This window comes from Osmia lignaria, chromosome 10, assembly GCF_051020975.1.
Source record: "Osmia lignaria lignaria isolate PbOS001 chromosome 10, iyOsmLign1, whole genome shotgun sequence".
Classification (NCBI taxonomy): domain Eukaryota; kingdom Metazoa; phylum Arthropoda; class Insecta; order Hymenoptera; family Megachilidae; genus Osmia; species Osmia lignaria.
The window spans coordinates 9,167,777-9,188,408 of record NC_135041.1 but is presented as its reverse complement, the minus strand read 5'-3'; the positions used below and the strand labels follow the sequence as shown (position 1 = coordinate 9,188,408).

The 20,632-nt window shown below is 42.1% G+C and overlaps 2 protein-coding genes across 9 annotated transcripts in view; one reads left to right on the top strand and one right to left on the bottom strand.

Moving 5' to 3' along the window:
- LOC117610792 (ankyrin repeat and SAM domain-containing protein 1A) overlaps window positions 1–15,158 on the bottom strand; it is a 49,697-nt gene extending 34,539 nt beyond the window's left edge. For 2 of the 7 annotated variants that reach the window (XM_034338601.2, XM_034338630.2), the window contains exons 1-7: window positions 14,826–15,092; window positions 6,591–6,671; window positions 6,215–6,371; window positions 5,677–5,822; window positions 5,308–5,430; window positions 877–1,103; window positions 133–349 (exon numbers count right to left, since the gene is read on the bottom strand). In XM_034338601.2, coding sequence (XP_034194492.1) covers window positions 133–349; window positions 877–1,103; window positions 5,308–5,430; window positions 5,677–5,822; window positions 6,215–6,371; window positions 6,591–6,671; window positions 14,826–14,941 — 1,067 coding nt within the window. In that variant the 5' untranslated portion in view covers window positions 14,942–15,092. Of the gene's footprint in view, window positions 1–132; window positions 350–876; window positions 1,104–5,307; window positions 5,431–5,676; window positions 5,823–6,214; window positions 6,372–6,590; window positions 6,672–14,825 lie in introns of all 7 variants that reach the window. The other 5 variants (XM_076690442.1, XM_034338638.2, XM_034338611.2 and 2 more) reach the window with 4 other exon arrangements.
- An 18-nt stretch (window positions 15,159–15,176) lies between these two features.
- Window positions 15,177–20,632, top strand: part of LOC117610813 (transmembrane 7 superfamily member 3) — a 6,251-nt gene continuing 795 nt past the window's right edge. The window contains exons 1-9 of one of the 2 annotated variants that reach the window (XM_034338646.2): window positions 15,178–15,416; window positions 16,185–16,508; window positions 17,222–17,490; window positions 17,675–17,846; window positions 17,909–18,052; window positions 18,308–18,448; window positions 19,295–19,558; window positions 19,644–19,878; window positions 19,951–20,172. In XM_034338646.2, the coding sequence (XP_034194537.2) occupies window positions 15,326–15,416; window positions 16,185–16,508; window positions 17,222–17,490; window positions 17,675–17,846; window positions 17,909–18,052; window positions 18,308–18,448; window positions 19,295–19,558; window positions 19,644–19,878; window positions 19,951–19,954 (1,644 nt within the window). In that variant the 5' untranslated portion in view covers window positions 15,178–15,325 and the 3' untranslated portion in view covers window positions 19,955–20,172. Of the gene's footprint in view, window positions 15,417–16,184; window positions 16,509–17,221; window positions 17,491–17,674; window positions 17,847–17,908; window positions 18,053–18,307; window positions 18,449–19,294; window positions 19,559–19,643; window positions 19,879–19,950; window positions 20,173–20,632 lie in introns of those variants that run through there. The other variant, XM_076690444.1, reaches the window with a different exon arrangement.

Here is a 20,632-nt window from a genome sequence, read left to right as displayed (position 1 = left end):
TATGACACACTGAACGCAGTTGCAAGCACGATAACGCGCAAGTAAAAGAATTGATGAGCAGCGATTGAAAGGAGAACTGCAAGCAAGACAGACACGAGCTAAAGTGAGAAGAGGGTAAAAAACGATACTCACAAAGACATAACGGAAGTGCCGGAAACACGGCGATCGTCGTCTCGAGGCTTATGATAGAACTGCCATTGAGTGGGTGACGTCCCTTCCGCCGGAGAGAGATCATCCCCCGGGCGAACGTTTTCGTAAGGGCTGCCCAATGAATCGCCTCCCTGCACCGGAATAGGTGGCAAGTTTTCACTGTCGGCGTCGCTCTCCACCCCAGAGGAAGACCTATGCCCTGTTCAATGCACGTTGTTCACCATTATAATTTAGTGTCAACGAATTTTGGATACAGGGCGTAACCCTCGCATAACGTTACTTATATTTGTCATTGTTTGCCAACCATCTTGAGCTGATCGCAATATAGATGAATGTGCAGACTCGAATCGTTGATTTTAATATAGCATTTCTGAATTCAATTACACTTTATTTTCAAGATACACCACTTTGCATTCAATTAATTCTATTCAACATACGAATAATATAAAAATAATGACGAAGGAAAGAAATGAAAAAAAAATACCAACGTGTGGTCACGCATTGTGCCGTGAAATTAGATCGTGTCAAAAAGCGATCATGCAAATTCGTCGAGGACGTTTAACGAGGCGAAAATTGGATGGAAAGTAGCGTCGAACACAAGGCATCGTCACCTACTTGCATGTAACGATTGACGGTAATGAAACCCGTCGTTTTTTCGCCTGGTTAATTGCACAACTTGTTTACGCGTTATCGAGATACGAGGTTGGCAAGGAGAACGACACGCACTTTTTATCACCGCGGTAATGTCCTGAGTGACGTGCGGCGGGAACTGTCCTAGAAGATCGAGCACCGTGTTCTGTCGCGAGTCCCGGATACCAAGATCGACCCCACGGTCCAAAAGAGCTCGCACCACTTCCATTTTGCCGCATAGAGCCGCCTCGTGCATCGCCGTACCAGCAGACGTCCTCGTGTTCACGTCTACACCCGCTGCTAGCAATACCTCCACGACAGCTCTGTAACAAAAATACAGGTTCCATGAATTCGACCTGTGTTCCCAATACCGAGATCTAAAAATCAATAATTTGTTAAATTAAATCATTTATCAACCGCGCGAGAATTAAGTAAATCTATCAAAGTCATCGTGAAAATTTCAAATCTGTGCCATTACGATTTCTCTTTCAGTCTTTCAAGCTTTTTGAAAAACACCCTGGAGGATCAATCTCTTACACGACTCGGCCAAAAGCGATTAATAAATCGAATGTAAATGACCATTACTCGATTTCCTTTCGCCATACATACGTAACATTTCCATTGGCATAGTGGAACGAAAGCTATCCAAGAACCGTACGCGGATGGGTGTGGATGATGGAACCACGGCTGAAAGTGGCCCACGTGTACGCGTTTCCCATTTCGAGCGTGCACGTAGAGCAGCAGAAAACCCAGATTTCGTTTTGTATCTGTCGGAGTGGCGTGCAGCAACTGCAGTGACCGCAGCCATCCGTCGCATATAGGATTCGTGGCTGGGAATCGGATTCACGTGCACCTATGTTGTTATTACCCTGCCATAGGGGTATTTGTATACTGGCTTACCAAGAGCACCGATATTGAATCCGATAATAGACATTACTCCCAGCCCCATTCCACCCATTCCCTTCGTCCCTTCCCTCGCTCTATCATTCTCTGCTCGTCTCTCTGTCCGGGGGGAATCTCTTTCTCTATCTCTATCTCGCTCTCTGACCGCCCACGCATTCAGCAGATCCGCCAAATATCGTGGCGAGCGCGTGAAACGCGTGCGTGAACGCAATCATCTCAGTGTGCATCGGTACACAAGCGAATCCCCGTTGCGTTTCGACGTGGCCGGCTACGTGTGTACAGTTGGACCGGTGCGGTGGCCGCGAACGTACACAGCCAGAGGAAACGCCGAAAACGAGCGTAGACGATGAAGCTTGGTCGTGCAACGCCACCGGCACCATAGTTTCGCGCCTGTCCAAACACTCAAAATGCTCGTACACACGCGGGCAAACCGTACGCTGTTTGACCGTGGAGATTGTCCATAAAGGACGCCGGAGATTTTGCAATCTAATCAACGGGATGAGGGTTGGCCGGTATTGCTCGAAATTCATCGAAACAAGTAGTACAGGATCCCCGGTTATGGACAGGATTTCCGCTTCGGCGAATGATTTCAAGATAAATATTCTAACAGCACTGCTGCATCGAATTGTCAGAGGATTGAAAGACGCTTCAATGGTATATAATTATTTATAATTACAAAAATCACATGGTACGACACGCTTCGACAATAATTACGCCATTTATTTTTCCGTATTGTAATTACTTGATTGAATTAAATCCATGAAAGCGATCAGCGGTGAGCACCGCACCGGGGGTAGTCAACGTGTCAACGAAAACAAGCAGAGCAAGTCCGCGCCGCGAGTCGCGGCGAGCGGAGAACGCGCGTCCGCGTGCTGGCAAATATATCCGGTGTACACAAGCGAGGAACACAAGCGTACTCAAAGCACCGCATTTCTGCTGTGTATCAACGACAGAGGGACACGGTTCACGCGCGAGCCACGCTTTTCGACCAAAATTCGTCCGATAAAACGAGTCCCGCTCCTCTGGGAGCCGTGGTTTCCCGTCACGAAATCGGCGACGATTCGAAGCCCGAACAGAGAGGGATGGAGATTCGAACGGGTCGACGCGTCACCGACGACAGAAAATGCATACATCGGACAGTGTATCGCGACGCGATCGCATTATAAGCGGCGAGCGCCAGTTAAAGCGATTACCGGCTGCGAGGCTGCATAGAAAAACCGACGTTATACCCGATTACAATGTGACTGCCGTTTCGTGGCGATTCACGATCGGCAAACGATTTTCGATCGTGCCCTGTTCAACCCTCTGCCGCCACCCCGTTCTACCCGCTCCCACGCTCGGTCCCAACAACGTCGATTATTTTAAAGGCTTACCAGCCGGATTATGGACGTGACGCCGCGATGTTAAATGAGAATGAATTGGTCGAGCAAAGCGTTAAATACAATTCCCATTCCACGAGCTCGAAACGAACCCCGCTGATTTCTTTCGCTTCTGCGAATTTGCGCTTTTTCAATCTAAATCTAATTTCGGCGAAATGATTTTCTGATCGTTAACTAAACGATAAATTAAAATCAACGTGTTTGAAAAGATACGTATCTACAAATATTCGTCCAAAGAATTGTTTCAAATCCGAGCCGATATTCATTTTCGTTATTTAATTACACACAGCACCTCTCGTCCGATTATTCGGTTAATCTTGTATCATCCGATTGAACGGTACGATTAATCGAATAACAAACACCCGCGCTTACAATATCGTTTATTTAACTGAACATTTTTGCCGCGCGATGTAACAATCGCCAATTATTTGTGCAAATACTAGCAAATCGATCGAACGCGACGAGACTTTTGCCGACATTTGCCAGCCAATTTTTGATCATAACGCATTCTTCTCGATTGCAAAATAACCTTTCACTCTATTACACCGTTTCACCTATTATTCATCTATTTTCTCCGCAATTGATATTTCCAAAATCGACGTTACACTTAAGGCATTCTCTTACTTACCTAATTAAAAACGCTCATATTAATTGTTTTGAATTACAGATGATACTGATAGACAAAATTGTCAATAGAGCAGCTATGATTATTCTCAGTTATGTACAGCAGGCAGTGATGAGTGACTGCAGTCACCCTTGGCGCATATTAGCTTTCAACGATGGGTGGCCATAGCTACCCCCCATAACGAAAGGATCAAACGTCCTGGGCGTTTTGGTCGAGCAATCGCGATTATTCGCAGGGTGACCAATGAACATCGAGCGATCTAGGTCGATACGTTTCGAAGGTAATGATTAATAGGATCGCCGTAATCGAGAGGTAGCTAGCAAAGCGCGCACCGATGGACAAGAGCTGTCGGTGATCGAACGCAAGAGGAACGAGAGGGCAATCGGTAGGTAGTAGGATGATGGTTATAGAGCGTGTAACCAGGAGAGGGTTGCGACGCTTCCCAGTTACCAGTTGGAGGACGTACGTATCGTATTCGACGGGATTACGCAACGCGGTGCTCTCTGATTGGCTCTAATGGGTAACGCTGCAAATGGCTCGACATCGTTATGGTTAGCTGAAACGAGTCCATTGTTGTGCCGGAATACAATGCGCGAGCCGCATTACTCGGTAATTAGCGTGAACGGTTCAAGGGAAAAAAAGATCTGTACGCGGTTCTCAGACGCGAACTTGAAGAACCGCTCGTAAATCCATCTGAGAAACGGTTTGGATCAACATTTCTAATTTCTTTTTCAATTCAATTATAGTTTACTATAAATCATATACAAAGTGATCCATTTCATACGTGTTTTTGATCGCAGTCGAACGGAATTGATTTCCTAATTACATAATCGAGTCCGTTTGACCACGGTATAATTGTTTGAGAATGAATATCACAGAGTCGGAATATTATTTACGAATGTAATGTTTCAATCCCGAAATGTCAAACAGAAATTAATCGTGCGACGCGTGTACCCGTTCGCTAAGTCGAAGTGTGTACACGAGTTCGCCACGGTTCCGCGAGTCATGAATAATCCAGCAACGATCCTGATCTGCAATGCAATATAAAATAGATTTCATGGACACCGGCGGTAAACGCGCGAGCCGCCACCCTCGCGTGTTGATCAAACGCCGTGCGATCATCGGCTCAGCTTGATTAAATAAAGAGAGCGTGGAACTGCTGAACGAATGGTTATTGGACACGTTACAATCCGAATCACAACTTGAGACAGAGAATATCAAATGGAATTTTCAACAATCGTATGTTCCACGCGTAACTCGTTAAATGAAGCAACATACCTACAGTGGGTGATCAAATTATTAAAGCCATTTGCATAAATTAACGATTTTACATAAAAATGATTAATTCTTAAATGAAAACCGAGTTAAACAGAGTTCTCGTTATTTTTATATTATGTATTGATGCTTGTAAAATTATGATACACAGGTGAAAAAAGTTCGTGACTGTCCTGGAAATTCTCCGGACCTCAACCTCATCGAAAATTTATAGGAACATTTATTATTAGCAATAAATGTCAACTGATTGAACGTTTGATAGAAGTATGTAATTTATCGAAGCTTTTAAACTGTTCGAAAAGAAATCAAATTTTACAAAGAGAATACACATTTAGAAAGACTTACCTGTGACCGTTTCGCGAGGCCAAATGCAGCGGAGTATGAGGGAAAATCACCGATGAGGAAGAATTTCGCAGGGGCACGATCAGCTCTGGATACGTACTAACGAGTAATTGCACGGTTTCCAATCTATAAAAGATAATTAATTTTACAGAAGAAGCACAAAGCCAATTAGCAGGCTCATCGATTATTCAATGTGTACGGTCGATTATACGAACGGTTTCAGTGGCAGAGGTCGACACAAGTCTGAAGCCGTTCGAATTTCAAATTACTCGTCGGGCTAAACAGCCACGAAATTATTATGCATAGTTTAAAATGCGAGCAGAAAGAAAAATAATGAGAAAAAAAAAGGGAAAAATCGTAGGTGAAATTTACCTGCCATATTGCGCGGCGAGATCGAGCGCAGATTCTCCCCGGCTGTTGCGGATGCTGGGGTCGCATCCGTACTGCAACAGCTGTGCCACCACTTCCGTGTGCCCATACTGTGCTGCACAGTGCAACGCTGTTTCGTTGTCCTTCGTCTGCGATCATACAAAGCCGGTATTTCGGGTTTAACAGATACTTCGTTTCGATTCGCAACCTCATATTATATGTATATTCGATGAGAAAAAAACAACCAAGACTATAGAAAAATGTAATTATCTAGCAAAGTGACGAGCAAAAAGGTTACTCATCATTAATTTAATAGATAGAAAAATAAGAAAACGAATTTTCATGACAGATACAATAAACCTCACGCGTTACTAAAAATATTCAAAGAAAATATATAAAAAATAAAAGTTACTTTTTAAAATAAATAAACGGTGCAATTAACGAATTTGTTATTAACGTTAACGTTACCACGCAACTACTATTTTTTTTTTTTTTTATAAACAAAGAAGAAAAAAAGATGAAGAGGAACAAGTTTACTGACCGTAAGATTCACTTTAGGTACCGAAGGTCCTTGGGTAAGAATTAACCGCACGATTTCAGCGTTGCCCGCCCAAGCTGCCAAATGAAGCGGCGAAGAGCCTTTAGCGTCGACGACGTTAGTGGAAGCCTCATATTGGAGCAATAACTTTACCACCTCCCTGGGGATAAAAGCGTTTCCCCAAATTATCGTCAGAATGTGCGCGACATCGATTAATCGCCGATCGAAAGGAATATTAATGAGAAACTCGAGCTAAGAAAGTTTCGTCGTTATCGATTAGAATTTCACGAACATGGAACGACGGTATGGAAATAACGTAGGAACCTAGTTCTTTTTTTTCTTTTAATCAAACGATGAAATTTGATTATTTGAAACGTACTTGTGACCGTTCAAAGCTGCGTGATGAAGGGCAGAATATCCACTAGCATCCTGCACGTTAGCCCCCGGACCCCGCCGTAAGCTGTAAAGAAAAGAGATATTTATAATAATCGAAGAAATTTAATTTAATTGTATCATTGAATAGCAATTTATTTCGTAAGATGCTATAAGGCGCAGGGGGTTGAAGCGTGCAAACAATTCCTCGATAGTGAAAACGGCCCTCGATGCACGGCGTCGACGCATTTATTCGGCGCGGCTTTCGAAGCAGCCTGATTGTCGGGTCGCCAGCGCGTCCATTTCCGCAATTAGGAATTCATGTTTACTGGCGGTAACTAATACCCGGCGGCAATATGAGCTCAGAGGCAAAGAATCACGCGAAACGCAACGCAACGCATCAGAGTATCGGCAGAGACAGTTAGGTCACACAATGGAGCTCGCGGACAGGAACAGGTTCGCTAATGAAGCTTCCTGCATCCAACACATGTTCTCATTACGTGCCTTTGTTGCGTCCGTGGCGAGATAAACGCTCGTCTCTCCCTGCTTCGAATACAATGTAAACGTGCCCCCGAAAGTTCATCCCCTTTGGGACAAACGCGACACCTTCTTCTTCCATCTCGATCGAAGTGACCTTTTCTTCGTTCGATCGAACAGCTACAGATACCAAGAATCACGTTATCTTCTTAACTGTATTCGAGTTAAGTCGTTCAACCACCCTCGATGAGTCGAGTGTTCTCGATCAAAGAACCGATCGATTCTAACAGAGTTGATAATCAGAACACCTCTGCAAATGAATACTGAGGATTAAGAATAAGATAATTGCGCAGTTAGTTGCCAAATTAATACGTTTCAAAATATGAGCACGAGCTAATTACGTCACCCCAATTAGAATAGCTGTACAAGTCAAGCAATTAGAACGTATTCTCGCCCTAACGAATCAATCGGGTTATCGAAAGGACGAAAACGGATACAATTATATCAACTGAAATATCAACGACGAAAGCAACTCTGTAGATTTAGCGAAAGTTGCAAAAGCACGTTATTTTCGCCGTTCGACGAATAGGGAAAACAACGCAAGGGAAAGCAATATTTATCTTGCTCTATTAATACACATCATAACGGTGAGCAGGAAGGTACGGTATTTACTTAGTTCTCGTACGATTCCGATATAAAGATAGACTCATAAAAATATGAATGTTTACCCTCGTTCTTCAAACTGTCACACGCTATACCTCTCGTATCAATATTAAAAATGAAGCTGCTCTATATTGATACTATACATTGTCCTCATTATTCATTGTACGAATTACAAATAAAATTTGTAACAGCGGAAAACGATCGGTTACATGGAACTTGTTCAATCAGCTGATTGTGTAATTAGCAAAGATACTACTCGGGAACGCCAACACTTTTTGGTGAATGACGTTTACCAATACCGAGTGTTCATCGGAAATTGTTCTATGCAAACAAATATTTGGAAAGGCCGGTGTTTGTCAAAACAATACATCATCGATATACGCGTGCTGTAAACATGGTAAATATCGTACGGAATAAATGCAGAAAAATATCGAACACTGACGACGATTTCAAAAGCAATTGCATCGAACAATGAAACAAACAAAAATGGAAAGTACTGCACCCTGCGTTGCTTCAATATTATGGATACAATTTTGTTGATTCTTGCCCGACTATTTTGCAGACGTTTCCCTTAAATGAACACAAGATTTTTCAACTTCACATTTGAAAAAAAAAAGCGATCAAGATGAAGTGCATACGTTCAACATCGTCAAACGATCATTCACGCGAGAGCGGAGCCAGACAAAGGTGTTCGAACCGGATCCAAGTCATTATTGTCATCGTTTACCTCGGTTCCGAACAATTTCGTACTCATTCCCAGACGAGGACCCGTGGAAAGCAGAAAACTGCTGGATTTACCTCGTTAACGGGACGCGTTCTGAATCGACGCTTACGTCGGTGCCGGCATCAAAGCATCGCATTCAGTTTACCCAAAACAATTATGAGAACCGAAGGCCTTTCTCCGCGCAACGGGGCAGATCAAAGAACCTTCCTGCCGGTCGTCGTCGTCGTCGTCGTCGTAGACGTCGACGTGGTCGTCATTAAGCAACGACGTCATTAAGCTTTCAGATACCGCCACTTAAAATCATCGGCTAGCGGTAACGGCACGCGTGCACTCGCTTATAACACCGGTATACAGGATCGTTCAAGGCCCTGTAACCGCTCTGATCCCCTCTAATCCATTGTAACTAAGATCAAAAACGAGAGAAACTGTCGATTTCACGAAAGCAAACTCGGCAGCCGCTCGGTGTAGGAGCCGCAACGACGTCAAGTGGCGGGGTTGGCCGGGTCTGGCAAGCGAGGGGCAGCAAGAAAAAGAAACGAACACTCGAGGGTTCCGCGGAGTGCTCGCAACGCTTGGAAGTTCGAGGAGCTTTCGGCCAGAGGAAGAATAGGAAAGAGCTAACGCGAAGAGGAGGACGGCACGTGTTGAATTTTCCTCTTTCTCTTATTTCCTTTACTTCTCCAAGCATGTCGCGCTGTCTTTACGCAGCTATCCTGCTGCGCCTTTCTCCTTCTCTTCATGGACCGGATCAAAACCGCGCGTATTTGTTTTCCGCACCCCACGCGACAGGGATAGGGATGGAGTGCCAGTTGACTCTCTTTTAACACTTTGACGTTCGGTTTCACGTATCCAGTGATTTTGGTGTTTAACATTTTTACGTTTCACTGAGGGTATTATACAAGTTACAATCTAAATGTCAGTAGGAGAATTCGTGAAAAATAGCGAATCCCCCGAGACTCGAATCCGAGCCCTCAGAGGGGTACGCAGTCGGCTACATTACCCACTACACCAATATTGTCCGCCAATATCCCCCATTTCCACGATTCTTCTCATTGGATCTGGAGGTCTCGATAACACATCGGTAATATTGCAATGCAACTCAAATGAAACGATAAAGCATAATTTTATGAATTTTTGAAAATCGATACGGACTAAAATATCGCGGGATGACCATATTCTTCTTCGTGTGACTCCTCTGCTGTACCAGTCGGGAAAGTTTGACTCTTTCTTTCTTTCGTCAAAACTTCTCGTTTGCCCCTTTGCGCCCTGTCCCGTTGCTTTCGCAGTTTCTGCTCCGTCTTTCTCCGTCTGTCGCACCCTCGACTCCGACTCGTTCCTCGCTTGCCCCATTCATCGAGTTTATCCGCTTGCCCAAGTTCCTTAATTAAAGCTCGAAGATTGTCTGCAAAAAGGACATCGCCCAGTGCCCTCGACGTCTACGGACATTACGAATTGGACGATGAGGGGACGCGAAAGATACAGATAGCTGGCCGAACTGAAGGGGCGGCGGGGAAGACCGAACGAAAGCACGAACAACGTCTGTCAGAGATCCATAATGGCGATTTCTTGCCGGTTTTAATCAAGAATACCGAACGATCAACGGCAAAAATGCTCGGCCACTGAGGAGGAGGATAATTGTACAGACTGTTTTTGTTCCGGATGACGAGGAGAATTGAACAAGCGCTGGAGAACGTTTACATTGATCGACATTCGCGGAACTTTCTCGTCCTTTTTTTATTTTATTTAAACATGTTAAATTTTGCGGTAAAAATTAGCCAAAGCGAATGCCGTGTATCGCTGAGAATCGCGGAACGTCGATAAACAATAAGAGTAACGTTTAAAATGAAATTTACAGGCGAGACCACCCCTCTCGTCATTGAATTACGCGGTTTCCCCGGCCACTCGACGATCAGAGGCGCAATAAAATGCCGAGGGTAAGAGAACCTCTATCCAGCCCCTTCCGGTTCCACAGACGCGAGTGTTTAGTGCGAACGCACCCTTATGCCGGAGGGGGGTGGATGATGGAGGAAAACTAGGAAGATCGAGGGTGGCTCGAAGAAGGAGAAAGAAAGTGAAACAGTCGCGGATCGAACGAGAGGGAGGCGAAGAAGGAAAGAGAATAAATAGATGAGTACAAATTGAAAGGGGAAGAGAAGCGGGGCTAACGGAAAGAGCAGAAAAACAAGGAAATGGCAGGTTGAAATAAGAAATCATTCTAGAAATCAGAAAATAATATTTTATTTTAATAATAAATCAAAGGACAAAGTGGAAGAGAAGAAAAAAATTCAGAAGATGGTAAAGAATCAAAATCAATATCGTAACTCTTTCCAACCCCTGAGTGTACGTAATGTACGGTGTTCGAGAGAATAAAAAAAGGGAAAAGAAAACAAGAATAAATGGAAAGAAAGAGTGCTGTGCGCGTGACAAAAAGAAGAAACAGGAGGAATACAGTGAAAGAGACAGACAGGGACCAAAAGCAACGAGGGTGCACGCACGCGAGGGATGTTAGGGCATCAATCGATAAATTCCTCCAACGAAGAGAGGGCACGATACGTGCTGATGTCGTGAAAAACTGCTACCTCGCAAACACTCCAAGTGTCAGTTCGAAAAAAAAAAAGAAAGAAAAAAGTTGAGAGAGAAAAGCGAAGACTCTCTTATAGTTGCACTTTATGCAGTTTCGCGCCCCCTCGAGGAAAAAAGGGCGGTGCTCGAAGGGAGGATCGTCCATCGATCCGTATAGAAACGAACTCGGTGAACGCGAACGTTCCTCGTCGTGGCAGAATGCCTTGCTTGTCGGCTAATTATCCCCTCGTTGATCGTTTAACGCATCGATTCCTTCTTCCGGAAGAACGGAGAACGAACAAAACATTACAACGATATCGGTCGAGTGTAATGGAATCGTTGCGGAGGGATGGAATGCTCGTAATGCTCAAATTTAATGCCATTTCGGTAACGACAACCGACAGAGAAATACAGAAGGCAGAGAAACGATGCTGGTAATCATTTCTAAATTTGAATTAACGCGGTTAATTTCGTTTCTCATTAAATAAAGGAGAAAAATTGTTGGTAGGTAGAGTAAAGAAAATGTAGGCGTTAAGTGGAGGAGGAGAGGAGGATTTCGTCTCCTCGGGCGCCTTCAGTTCGAGCCGGGGACCGCTAGGTGGCGGCGAGATGATCGGTGACAGTGTTCTCGCAAGCGGTCGCCCGGCATGCAGTTCAAATATACATATAGAAGTTCCGAATTGCGGTGTGATAGGTGTCTGGGACAGGGATCGTCTGTTGTCAGCCCCACCGACGAGTCTGACAGACGATCCCGAGACCGAAACACCTTTTTCTCCCCTCTCCTACAAAAAAATACATAGTATATCCAGATAAATTATTAATCTGCATAGGACAAAAATTAGAATAACAAAAAAGGGGAAAGAATTATTAGCCGAGTAGTGTCGACCGTGAACTTCGACGAATGCTGGAGTTTAAATTAAAAAATGAATTCTTCTTTTTCAGGGAGATTGGTACGGGCCCGCCGGTACCCAGGGGACATCAAAGAGAGAGGACGAAGTTATCATAGTGAGCCGATGACGTTAAAAGTTCTGGTCCACGGGAGCACGGAACGCCGTAGGCGACGTTTTCAGATGAGAGGGGCCCTTTCTCGTAACCCCGCGAGGATCGTGATTAAAATTATTGCCCGACCGAAAGTCAACACGTCGCGCAAACAAAGGATAAACGCATTCGCGGGCAATGGTACACGAAAAGTGGCGAGCATCCAGTTCGCGATTAGCATCGCAAAATATTTCTTCCCTCCGCTGGCTGCTGTGGTCGTTTTATATTGCTTCCCTGTGATCTCTCGACGAGAACAGAGCAAGAGTTTTGACGCTGGTGGAAGAGGACGAAACGAGCCGATCTCGAGGCCTCGGTGACGAGAGACGAGCAGGAGAGCAGAAGAGAGTAAAGAGCATCGGTGGTTGAAAGTTGCCGCGGGCATGCTTTTGTAGTTATGGACAAGTTGCACGGTTGGTGACGAGTAAAAGAGGCAATTTGTTAGAAGAGGAGCTGGTTACTCGTGATACATTTAGGATCTGTCGTGTGCTCAAACCCGACTCGCTCGCACCGAAAGGGATGGGGAGAAAAACGCTTCTTGCCACCTCTCTTCATTTCTGCAGGCTGCGGTTCAAGTAATTAACCGATCTGTCTCCTTGATAATTACAAGAAAGAACAAAAGCCATTATTCGATATCAATAGAAGCTGAAATTTGCCTTACTGCAAACAGAAATCATTTGATATTATTACAGATACAATTCGCATAATTACATCTGTTGCACCCTATGCCTCGAACACCCTTTCGCTTATTCTTTCCCTCTCTCTTTATTCGACAGTTTTTACTGGTGAACGATAATCAGTGTTAAAATGCGTGAATGCACTCGATGCACGGGCACACAAGCATCAAACCCTCTCGAAAACAAACGGCGCAGCTATTCGTCCCGTTCCGAACCGACTCGATCCGACCCGGTGTGACTTAATTAATGGAAGCGTGAGAGGCGTCGACAAAGTCGTCTTTGTCGACAAGTTCGCGGGACTGGGTCAATAAAGAAGCCACCGGACGATCGAGCGTTTCCATCAATCGCCTACCGTACCGCATTATCGATCCGTTTCGAACGGTCAACACGATTATCGATCGAGTCGAGACGCGCGTTCGTTTAAATTCGATGCGCGCAGATTCCTCGAGTTACTCTATCAAGCAATCATCTTCTCTGAGAATTGATCCACAAGTTACGTGGAATAGATTCAAGCTGTTACCGCGCACATGCGTGCATGCAAATGATACTTTTTTAGACAGAACCACGCTAACTCGGAAGGATGACTCAGTTATTAGGCTGATAGTTTTTACGCTCTGGAACTGGAGTTGAAACACGGAAGTCTCTGTTCTCGCACGCTGTAGATAATGATTAAATTATCAGTTTAAGTACTATGTTTTTTATACAAAACGTTGTAACAGAATGTTACGTAAATTTTAATTTCACGTTTTACAGGGATATCTTCTTTGAGAGAATAGATTGGAATTAAAAAAAAAAAAAGTATCACAGTCTCGGTTGTAAGTCGTCTTCGACGATTTATCAGGTCCAAGAGTGGTTTATCGTTGACCCTTGAAAATAAATAGCTACCCACCAAATAAGCCTCTTTATCTGCTTCCATAAATAGAAAATAGCAGGACCCGATAAGTCGTGAAGACGTTACGTGCCTCTACCAGAGACCCGTTCATTTTTCATCGGTTATCAGAGGGAATTCAATTAAACGGCTGCTGCGTTAAAACGCGTCTAAAAGAGACACGTAAAACACGACACGGCTACGAGACGTGCATCGAACACGGGTTAAACGTGTCCCGCTGAAACGTTGAGCAGAAATTTCAATAATTGATAGTGGGATCGTTGCGTGTCCATATCAACGCATCTTCGTCATATATCGTATGCAAGGCAGGGTGATTCATGGTCACGGTAAAATCATGAATAATCGCTCGACAATAATGCGCATACACATGTACGGACGTGTTCCCTATAGATATTCAGAGTAAAACTGATTACGCTCGGAAAATTACGCTCGGCGAGCTTTATTTTCACGCAAAAATTATGCAATGTATATTAACAAAAAATGAGATTGCTGATTATAATAGGCAAACTAAGTTGAAGAACACATCGGTTGGTAAGTTTTATGAAACGGGTATCGTGAATCCAATTATGTACCCGGTTAGAGAAGGTGGAATTGAGTGTCTATTAAAAATGGTTCATGAATAAAAAATATATATTTACGTACAGGCAAAATATAGGAGAATTGAATAACATTGAATGATTTATCATGCTTAAAACAACATTCTTTTGCTTAATTAATATGAAAACTATTCAATGGAACGATTCGTGCTATTAACGGTACAAACGGCGAACACGCATCCAGTATCTCGGAAACTGGCAAACTGACGGAATTAATTGCAAAAATGTAGCGATCAATCGAGCGTAGGTAATTTAACGCAGGTACCGGTACGCGTAATGACTCGTTCGATTCGGTTTATGCTTAAAACACGGTTATCCGTAGCCAGTTAATCAAGCCAACGCGGAAGTGCTCGGAAACGAGATGAAAGGGACCAATCTGAACGGCAGTCAATACCGTATAAACACTTTTATCAACGAAACAGAAATCGGCTGCCCTCGCGATTCAAGAACGAACGTGGACAACCTATGTAACTGGACCAATCGACGAATTGACAGACAACCAGTTCGTTTTTCGTATAATCGAAAGGAGACAAAGGTTATGAAATCATAGCTATCGAAACGAGCGTGAAATAGGATGCGAGAAAGGGAAAAGAAACGGGGAAATGCAAAGTCTGCTTACGGTGACACCCACCTTGCCAGTGGACCACTCCTCTTCGCTCGTTGACCCAAAATCTTCTCGACCACGGTGACATTTCCGCTTCTCGCTGCCTCTAGCAGCTCCTGATCCTTCCCCATGGTCCATTTACACTGTAATCAAAGTCTGGTGTTCACTTGCACACTTGTCAATTTCTGTTTTTACTATGATTACTCGCGTTTCATTGATCCAGCGTGGCCATCTTGGCCCGACTGCGCCTCCACCTCGCGATCATTTCGCGAAGCACGGGCTAAACACGGCAGCGAGATAGAGAAGGGGAATGACCAGGATAGTGACGTTTCGATGCTCCCAAGCAGGATAGAGCACAACGCGGTCGAGACTCGAAGTATAGCGTGCTCAGGCATGTAGCCGACTGTTAACTACCAGCTGTTGCGCCGTACTGATTTTCCGTAGCTTCACGCCGACTCGGCTTTGCGGCAATTTAATCGAATAAGTGTGTCACGCGGCTCGTAACTCTGATCAGCATGAACCGCAGTTTTGTCAGAAAGCTACTAATTTTTCTATTACTACTGGCTAACTGCGTAGCTGCGGTGAAAAAATTAGAAGTTTACGATGGTAAGCACATAACCTCAAACACCGATACGCGTTCTGACGATATTTATTTTCCTGTAAACGTATACTGTGGTAGTTTAATTTTAAACGCAACCGATTTCTGTTATGGAACAAGCCAATCTGAATAGTGTTATGTACCTATCGTTTTGTATTTGTTTCAAATTATTCAGAAATGGAATTTTATTCGCGTTGCTTTTGTTTATTTATCTATTGTAATCATTTGTATTTGATATGAACTATTTTAAGTTTCATGTGAATTTGAATTCTATTCACTCTAATATATTATATAATGATATTTTATGATAAATTGTGTTAAAATTTTATTGCAAAGGTTTTTACATCAATTTCTAACTTATGAACTTTGAATTTATCAGGTATGAATTTATTTAATTCTAAAGGTCACCTTGTGGTATGTGTACCATACATTTGAAATTTTGTATCTTGTTAGGAATAAGGTCAAACATAAGATAAATATATAACTGTATAAATATGAAGAAGGATGGTTATAAATATAAATTAATTTATAAAAATGTATTATATATGTCTCCTTAAATATTTTCAAGTCACATTTCATACTTATTATATCATTTTCATATACTTAATGTCTATTACTAATCAATATAATATCTTAATTGTTTCATTATTAATTGGTTAATGGTATAGTACTTCTGATTTGCACATCTTGTAACATTATCTAAATGTTATAGAATGTATCATTGCCAACACTAATTTTATGACATATTTGAAAGTAATGTACAATACATTTTACAGATGACAGTGTGTTAGAGATAAATCTACGTAATCTACGTGACAGTATACCATACATCAAACAAATATACATTTCACCCAGTAGTAATGTAACTTTGAGTATAACAAACATTTCTTCCAATATTGCATTTTACATTGTTCAAATTCATGCTCACCTGCATCCAGTTACATTATCTTATGATGCAAATTATAAAACAAGCATATATGGATCAAACATTGGCCTTTACGTCAAGTCCACTTTTAATAAAGTATCAACATTGTTCTTCAAAAATGAGGAAAGTTATGCTATAAAGGCCATGCTTGTTATTATGGGTTACAATGATAAAGGTGAGTACTAATTATTTTTACGTAAATCATATATTTTAAATATAATTAATGAATACAATTCGGAAATATAGGCAAAATGAATGACTATTTATTGAATTTTAATAGAAATTAAATTAATTTATTGAATTACTATTTAATGTGCGAGTATTCACTCCGGTACGTTTATATTTTTTGTCAGAATTTCACTTTAAAATAAAGTCTTACGATTTTCTCCTTTGACTTTACGAACTTTCGAATTAGACGCTTAATATTTGTTTCGATGACATCTCTGGATGATTCTTGTCTGTTAATTTTCATTCATAAAGAAGGTCGATATTTAGATAATTTCATATCAGCGATAAAAATAAACTCATCTTATCATGCAACAATCACCCCCGCATCCTGTAACTTATCAAACTTCAGTGTTTATCTACCACTTAAGATTTCGAAAATATTTAATCGATGTAATTCCTATAATCAACTTCCAAAGTTATCCTATTTAGGATAAAGATCGTACGAATACATTCTCGCTGTCAAACGAAATAGAAAATCTATGAATGAACGTATGAACAAGAGCGCGGATAATTTCGAATAAATATCACCTGAACGTCCACTTAAATGTTACCTCCAAAATACCTTATATATCCTGGATAAATTCCAAACCCGTGTGAATAAATTTCCTATCAGTAGAGAACAGAGCAACCTCGTCCATTAGTTAATTGTTCTCACTATAGCACCCATACCGGGTGGATGCAACATGGAGTTCGAAACCGAAATTGCACCATACGCAAAAGTGCTTACATCGGACACTATGATAGTAGTCGACGTGCAAGCAGCCTCCTTACCCTTAATCAATGGCACGGCACAAACCTGTGAGAAAAGTCCAGTCACACTTGAAATGTATCAGGTATTTTTACCTGAGCAGGACAGATCTGTTGAAACTTATTTCTCGTACATCACGAGTATGTTGACCGCAAGCAGCATTAAGGAACATGGTCAGGAGGTATACTTCACCATTTTTCCTCTATTCGCAAATTGTACTTATGATCATAAAAAAAAAAAAAGACAATGAAAGTTCAAATAAATCAAGTAGGCTTTGTTTTTGTATATTGCGATCAATTACCATTTTGTAATATTTTTTTTATATCTATACATTTGTATAATCAACGAAGAATATTTCGCAATAGATAACGAGTTCGGTTCTTTCTAATCCGATGAGACGAATTTTCAACGCGTACACCGGAACTGGCTCGGTTTACGTCGCAGTGGCCAATTATGGTAAATATTCCGCCGCTTACGTTCCAGCATTATCGTACGGCTGCAATCCTGTAGGAGATCCAGAATCGTGCCAAGTTCTGAGTATGTTTCACGTTACATAAGTATCGAAACGATCGTTAAACTGACGGATAAAATTCTTTCAGATGATTCGTACTCGAAATTCGTCTGCGCCTGCTGTTTCTTCATAGGGCTGTTTTCGGTTTTCTGCGGGCACAAATGTCCTATAGTCGACAAAACAGTACCGGTATTCTTTACTGCAACGATAATCGGTTACATCGCCGCAGGACGTAAGCGCGTAATCTTCGTTTTCATTACTCTTTTGTTGTTAACACATTACAGGCAATGTCATATTTTATTATAAAACACATTATATAAATTATTTTTTTAGCATACTTTTATTATAAAATGATAGCGCATAAGGTAATGCGTTAAGAACAAGAGTCAGATTCGTAAAAGAAAAATAAGATACTTAATCCCGGGCATGTTAAACAGTACCGTAAAGGTAATACGTTCATCTTATGAATATGTATCATTTGTTTCAGAAAGCATTACGGCCGGTTGGGTGATAGGCTTGGTGATAGCAGCGGTGTATGGATTGTGCCAACACTTTCTAGTCTTCAGACTATTGCTTGTGCTCACATTGGGATCGTTTTTCGGTTGTGTCGCCTATTTCCATTTCCCAGGTACATCCGTGTAAGACGGAAGAAAGAAACGTTAGCGAACGCGTGTCTGGAAATAAAGCAATTCTATATGCGTGACCGGGGAAAGAGAGAGGGGCTGTAGTAAATTATAGGAAAATAATGAAAGCCGGCTTAAAAGCGGAGAGAGGAGTAACGCGAAAAGAAAAGGGAGACAGAGCCGACCGCCCCCGAAGTTAGTTCGAGTTTGGCGAAGGGATGAAGCACGGTCAGAGAGTCCCCCTGTAGCTTTTATCAATGTTGTTCGCTCATGTGGAAAGTTCGCTTGCCGAATCCCCCCATGCAGTAGAGCACAGCAACGGGCATTCGCGTTGCCTCCTACCTTTCTCACCATAACGCGGCAACCACCCTCACACGTATATGTCACGCACACGAAAAGAAACTCCTCGTTTGTATACTGTTCCCAACCCCAACCCCTGCACGAACTCCCACGAAGCGATCTAACCAGCTTGGAAGATTCACATTTACCTAATTGTGTCCCCGTATTTATTTAGCTTCGGGACCTATTTAGATTACATGGTCTATGCATGCGTAACTGCACAGAGTATCGGCCCGATCTACCCTGTCGACAGATGATCGACTTGGTCACCCTCTACTCGCTGTCTGTCGCGTCTTTCGCATAGTTTGATTACGTTCTCGTGGTTTATGTAACCTGGTGCGCTCAACAGAGGCACGAGGGCTCGTACATACGCGGGGTAACTCTTAACGATAAATTAATTTTCGATGAAACTACATCGGCTAAGCTTGTTTCTTTCTTTTGTTATTTAATGGCAAATTTATTTAGCAACAAAAGATACGCGACATGATATTTTCTTAAAATTTTTTTTTCAGAATCCTTTATAATCACGCAAAGCGATGGAGCCTTTTGGGCATTGTTTGCGACTATTGCTGTTAGCGTTTCTATAATCAAACTAATATTATACTCGTGCACCCGTGGCCTTCTGAGCTGTGCCATAATTGGATCCTATATGATAATCTTACCGTTCGATTATTATACTGGATCTGCTCTGAAATACATCATCATAAATATTGCGCGAAGATGTACCGTTTCTGACTTCAGATTTGCCATTATCCAGCCTCCGGTTCAATCCAAAGGTACCGCTTGTGATAATTCACTAGTTATGATATTTAAATAATTTTATGACCGTTCACGGTTTCTGAAACATCATTATATTTTCAGACATAACATTAATTGTATTATGGACTTTACTAGCGATTTGGCGTTGTTTAAAGGGTTTCTCAGTGCCTATTTTATGTCAGCCTTCAAATGTGGAATCAGAGGAAACAACACATTTACTTGGCGAGCCTACCGCGCCTAGTGCACCTAGCATACCAACTTTAAATAGTTTTAGTCAGAGTTATCATGGCTATCGTGGCAGCCATAGAGGCAGAAAACATTCAACATATTTACATATGTAAATATTACATTTACCTTAACCAATCTCTGTTTTATATAAGTTTAAAATAAATGTATGCACCACATATAGATAAAGGAACTACGAGGGTGTTTTTATTATGAACGAATCCAGATATCTTGCATTGTCATTAAAATGAAATAACATTTATTGAATCGAGACAGTGACACCTAACAGTGGTTCTATATCCTACTACTTACAATCTTAAAGATAATCACAGCAACAATATTATCTTCATTATTCACAACACTTACGTAGATTACTATCGCAATAATATATTATTTTCATTAATAAATTTGTTAATACTCATACACTGTATTCGTTATTAGTATTATTATTACAGATAATAAGAAAACTTGCGTAACCACTTCCGCGTCACGGGTCGATATGGAAAATTGTCAACAATTTTAAAGCATAAAGTCATCAAATGATATCTGAAAAATATTGCAAAACCTGGATAGATACCCGGACTGAATTGTGCGCAAATGAAGTCGATAGAAATGAAACGATTGTTTGCAAAGAAAGAAAAAAAATTAGTAAGCGAATTTTGAAGCATGCCTTGAAAGGAGAATTATTTTTGGTTCTCGACGATGGTGTCAACGCGGAAGTGGCACGTTATGCGGATTCGACCTCGATGTCGAGACCCTCTCGACAACGGAGAGTCAAAATGGTGGCAAGCCAAAATGGTGTGCTCGTATGGATCCGCGAAAGATTTCTTCTTCTAATTGCGGTACGTTCGTCCACGTGGTTGCAT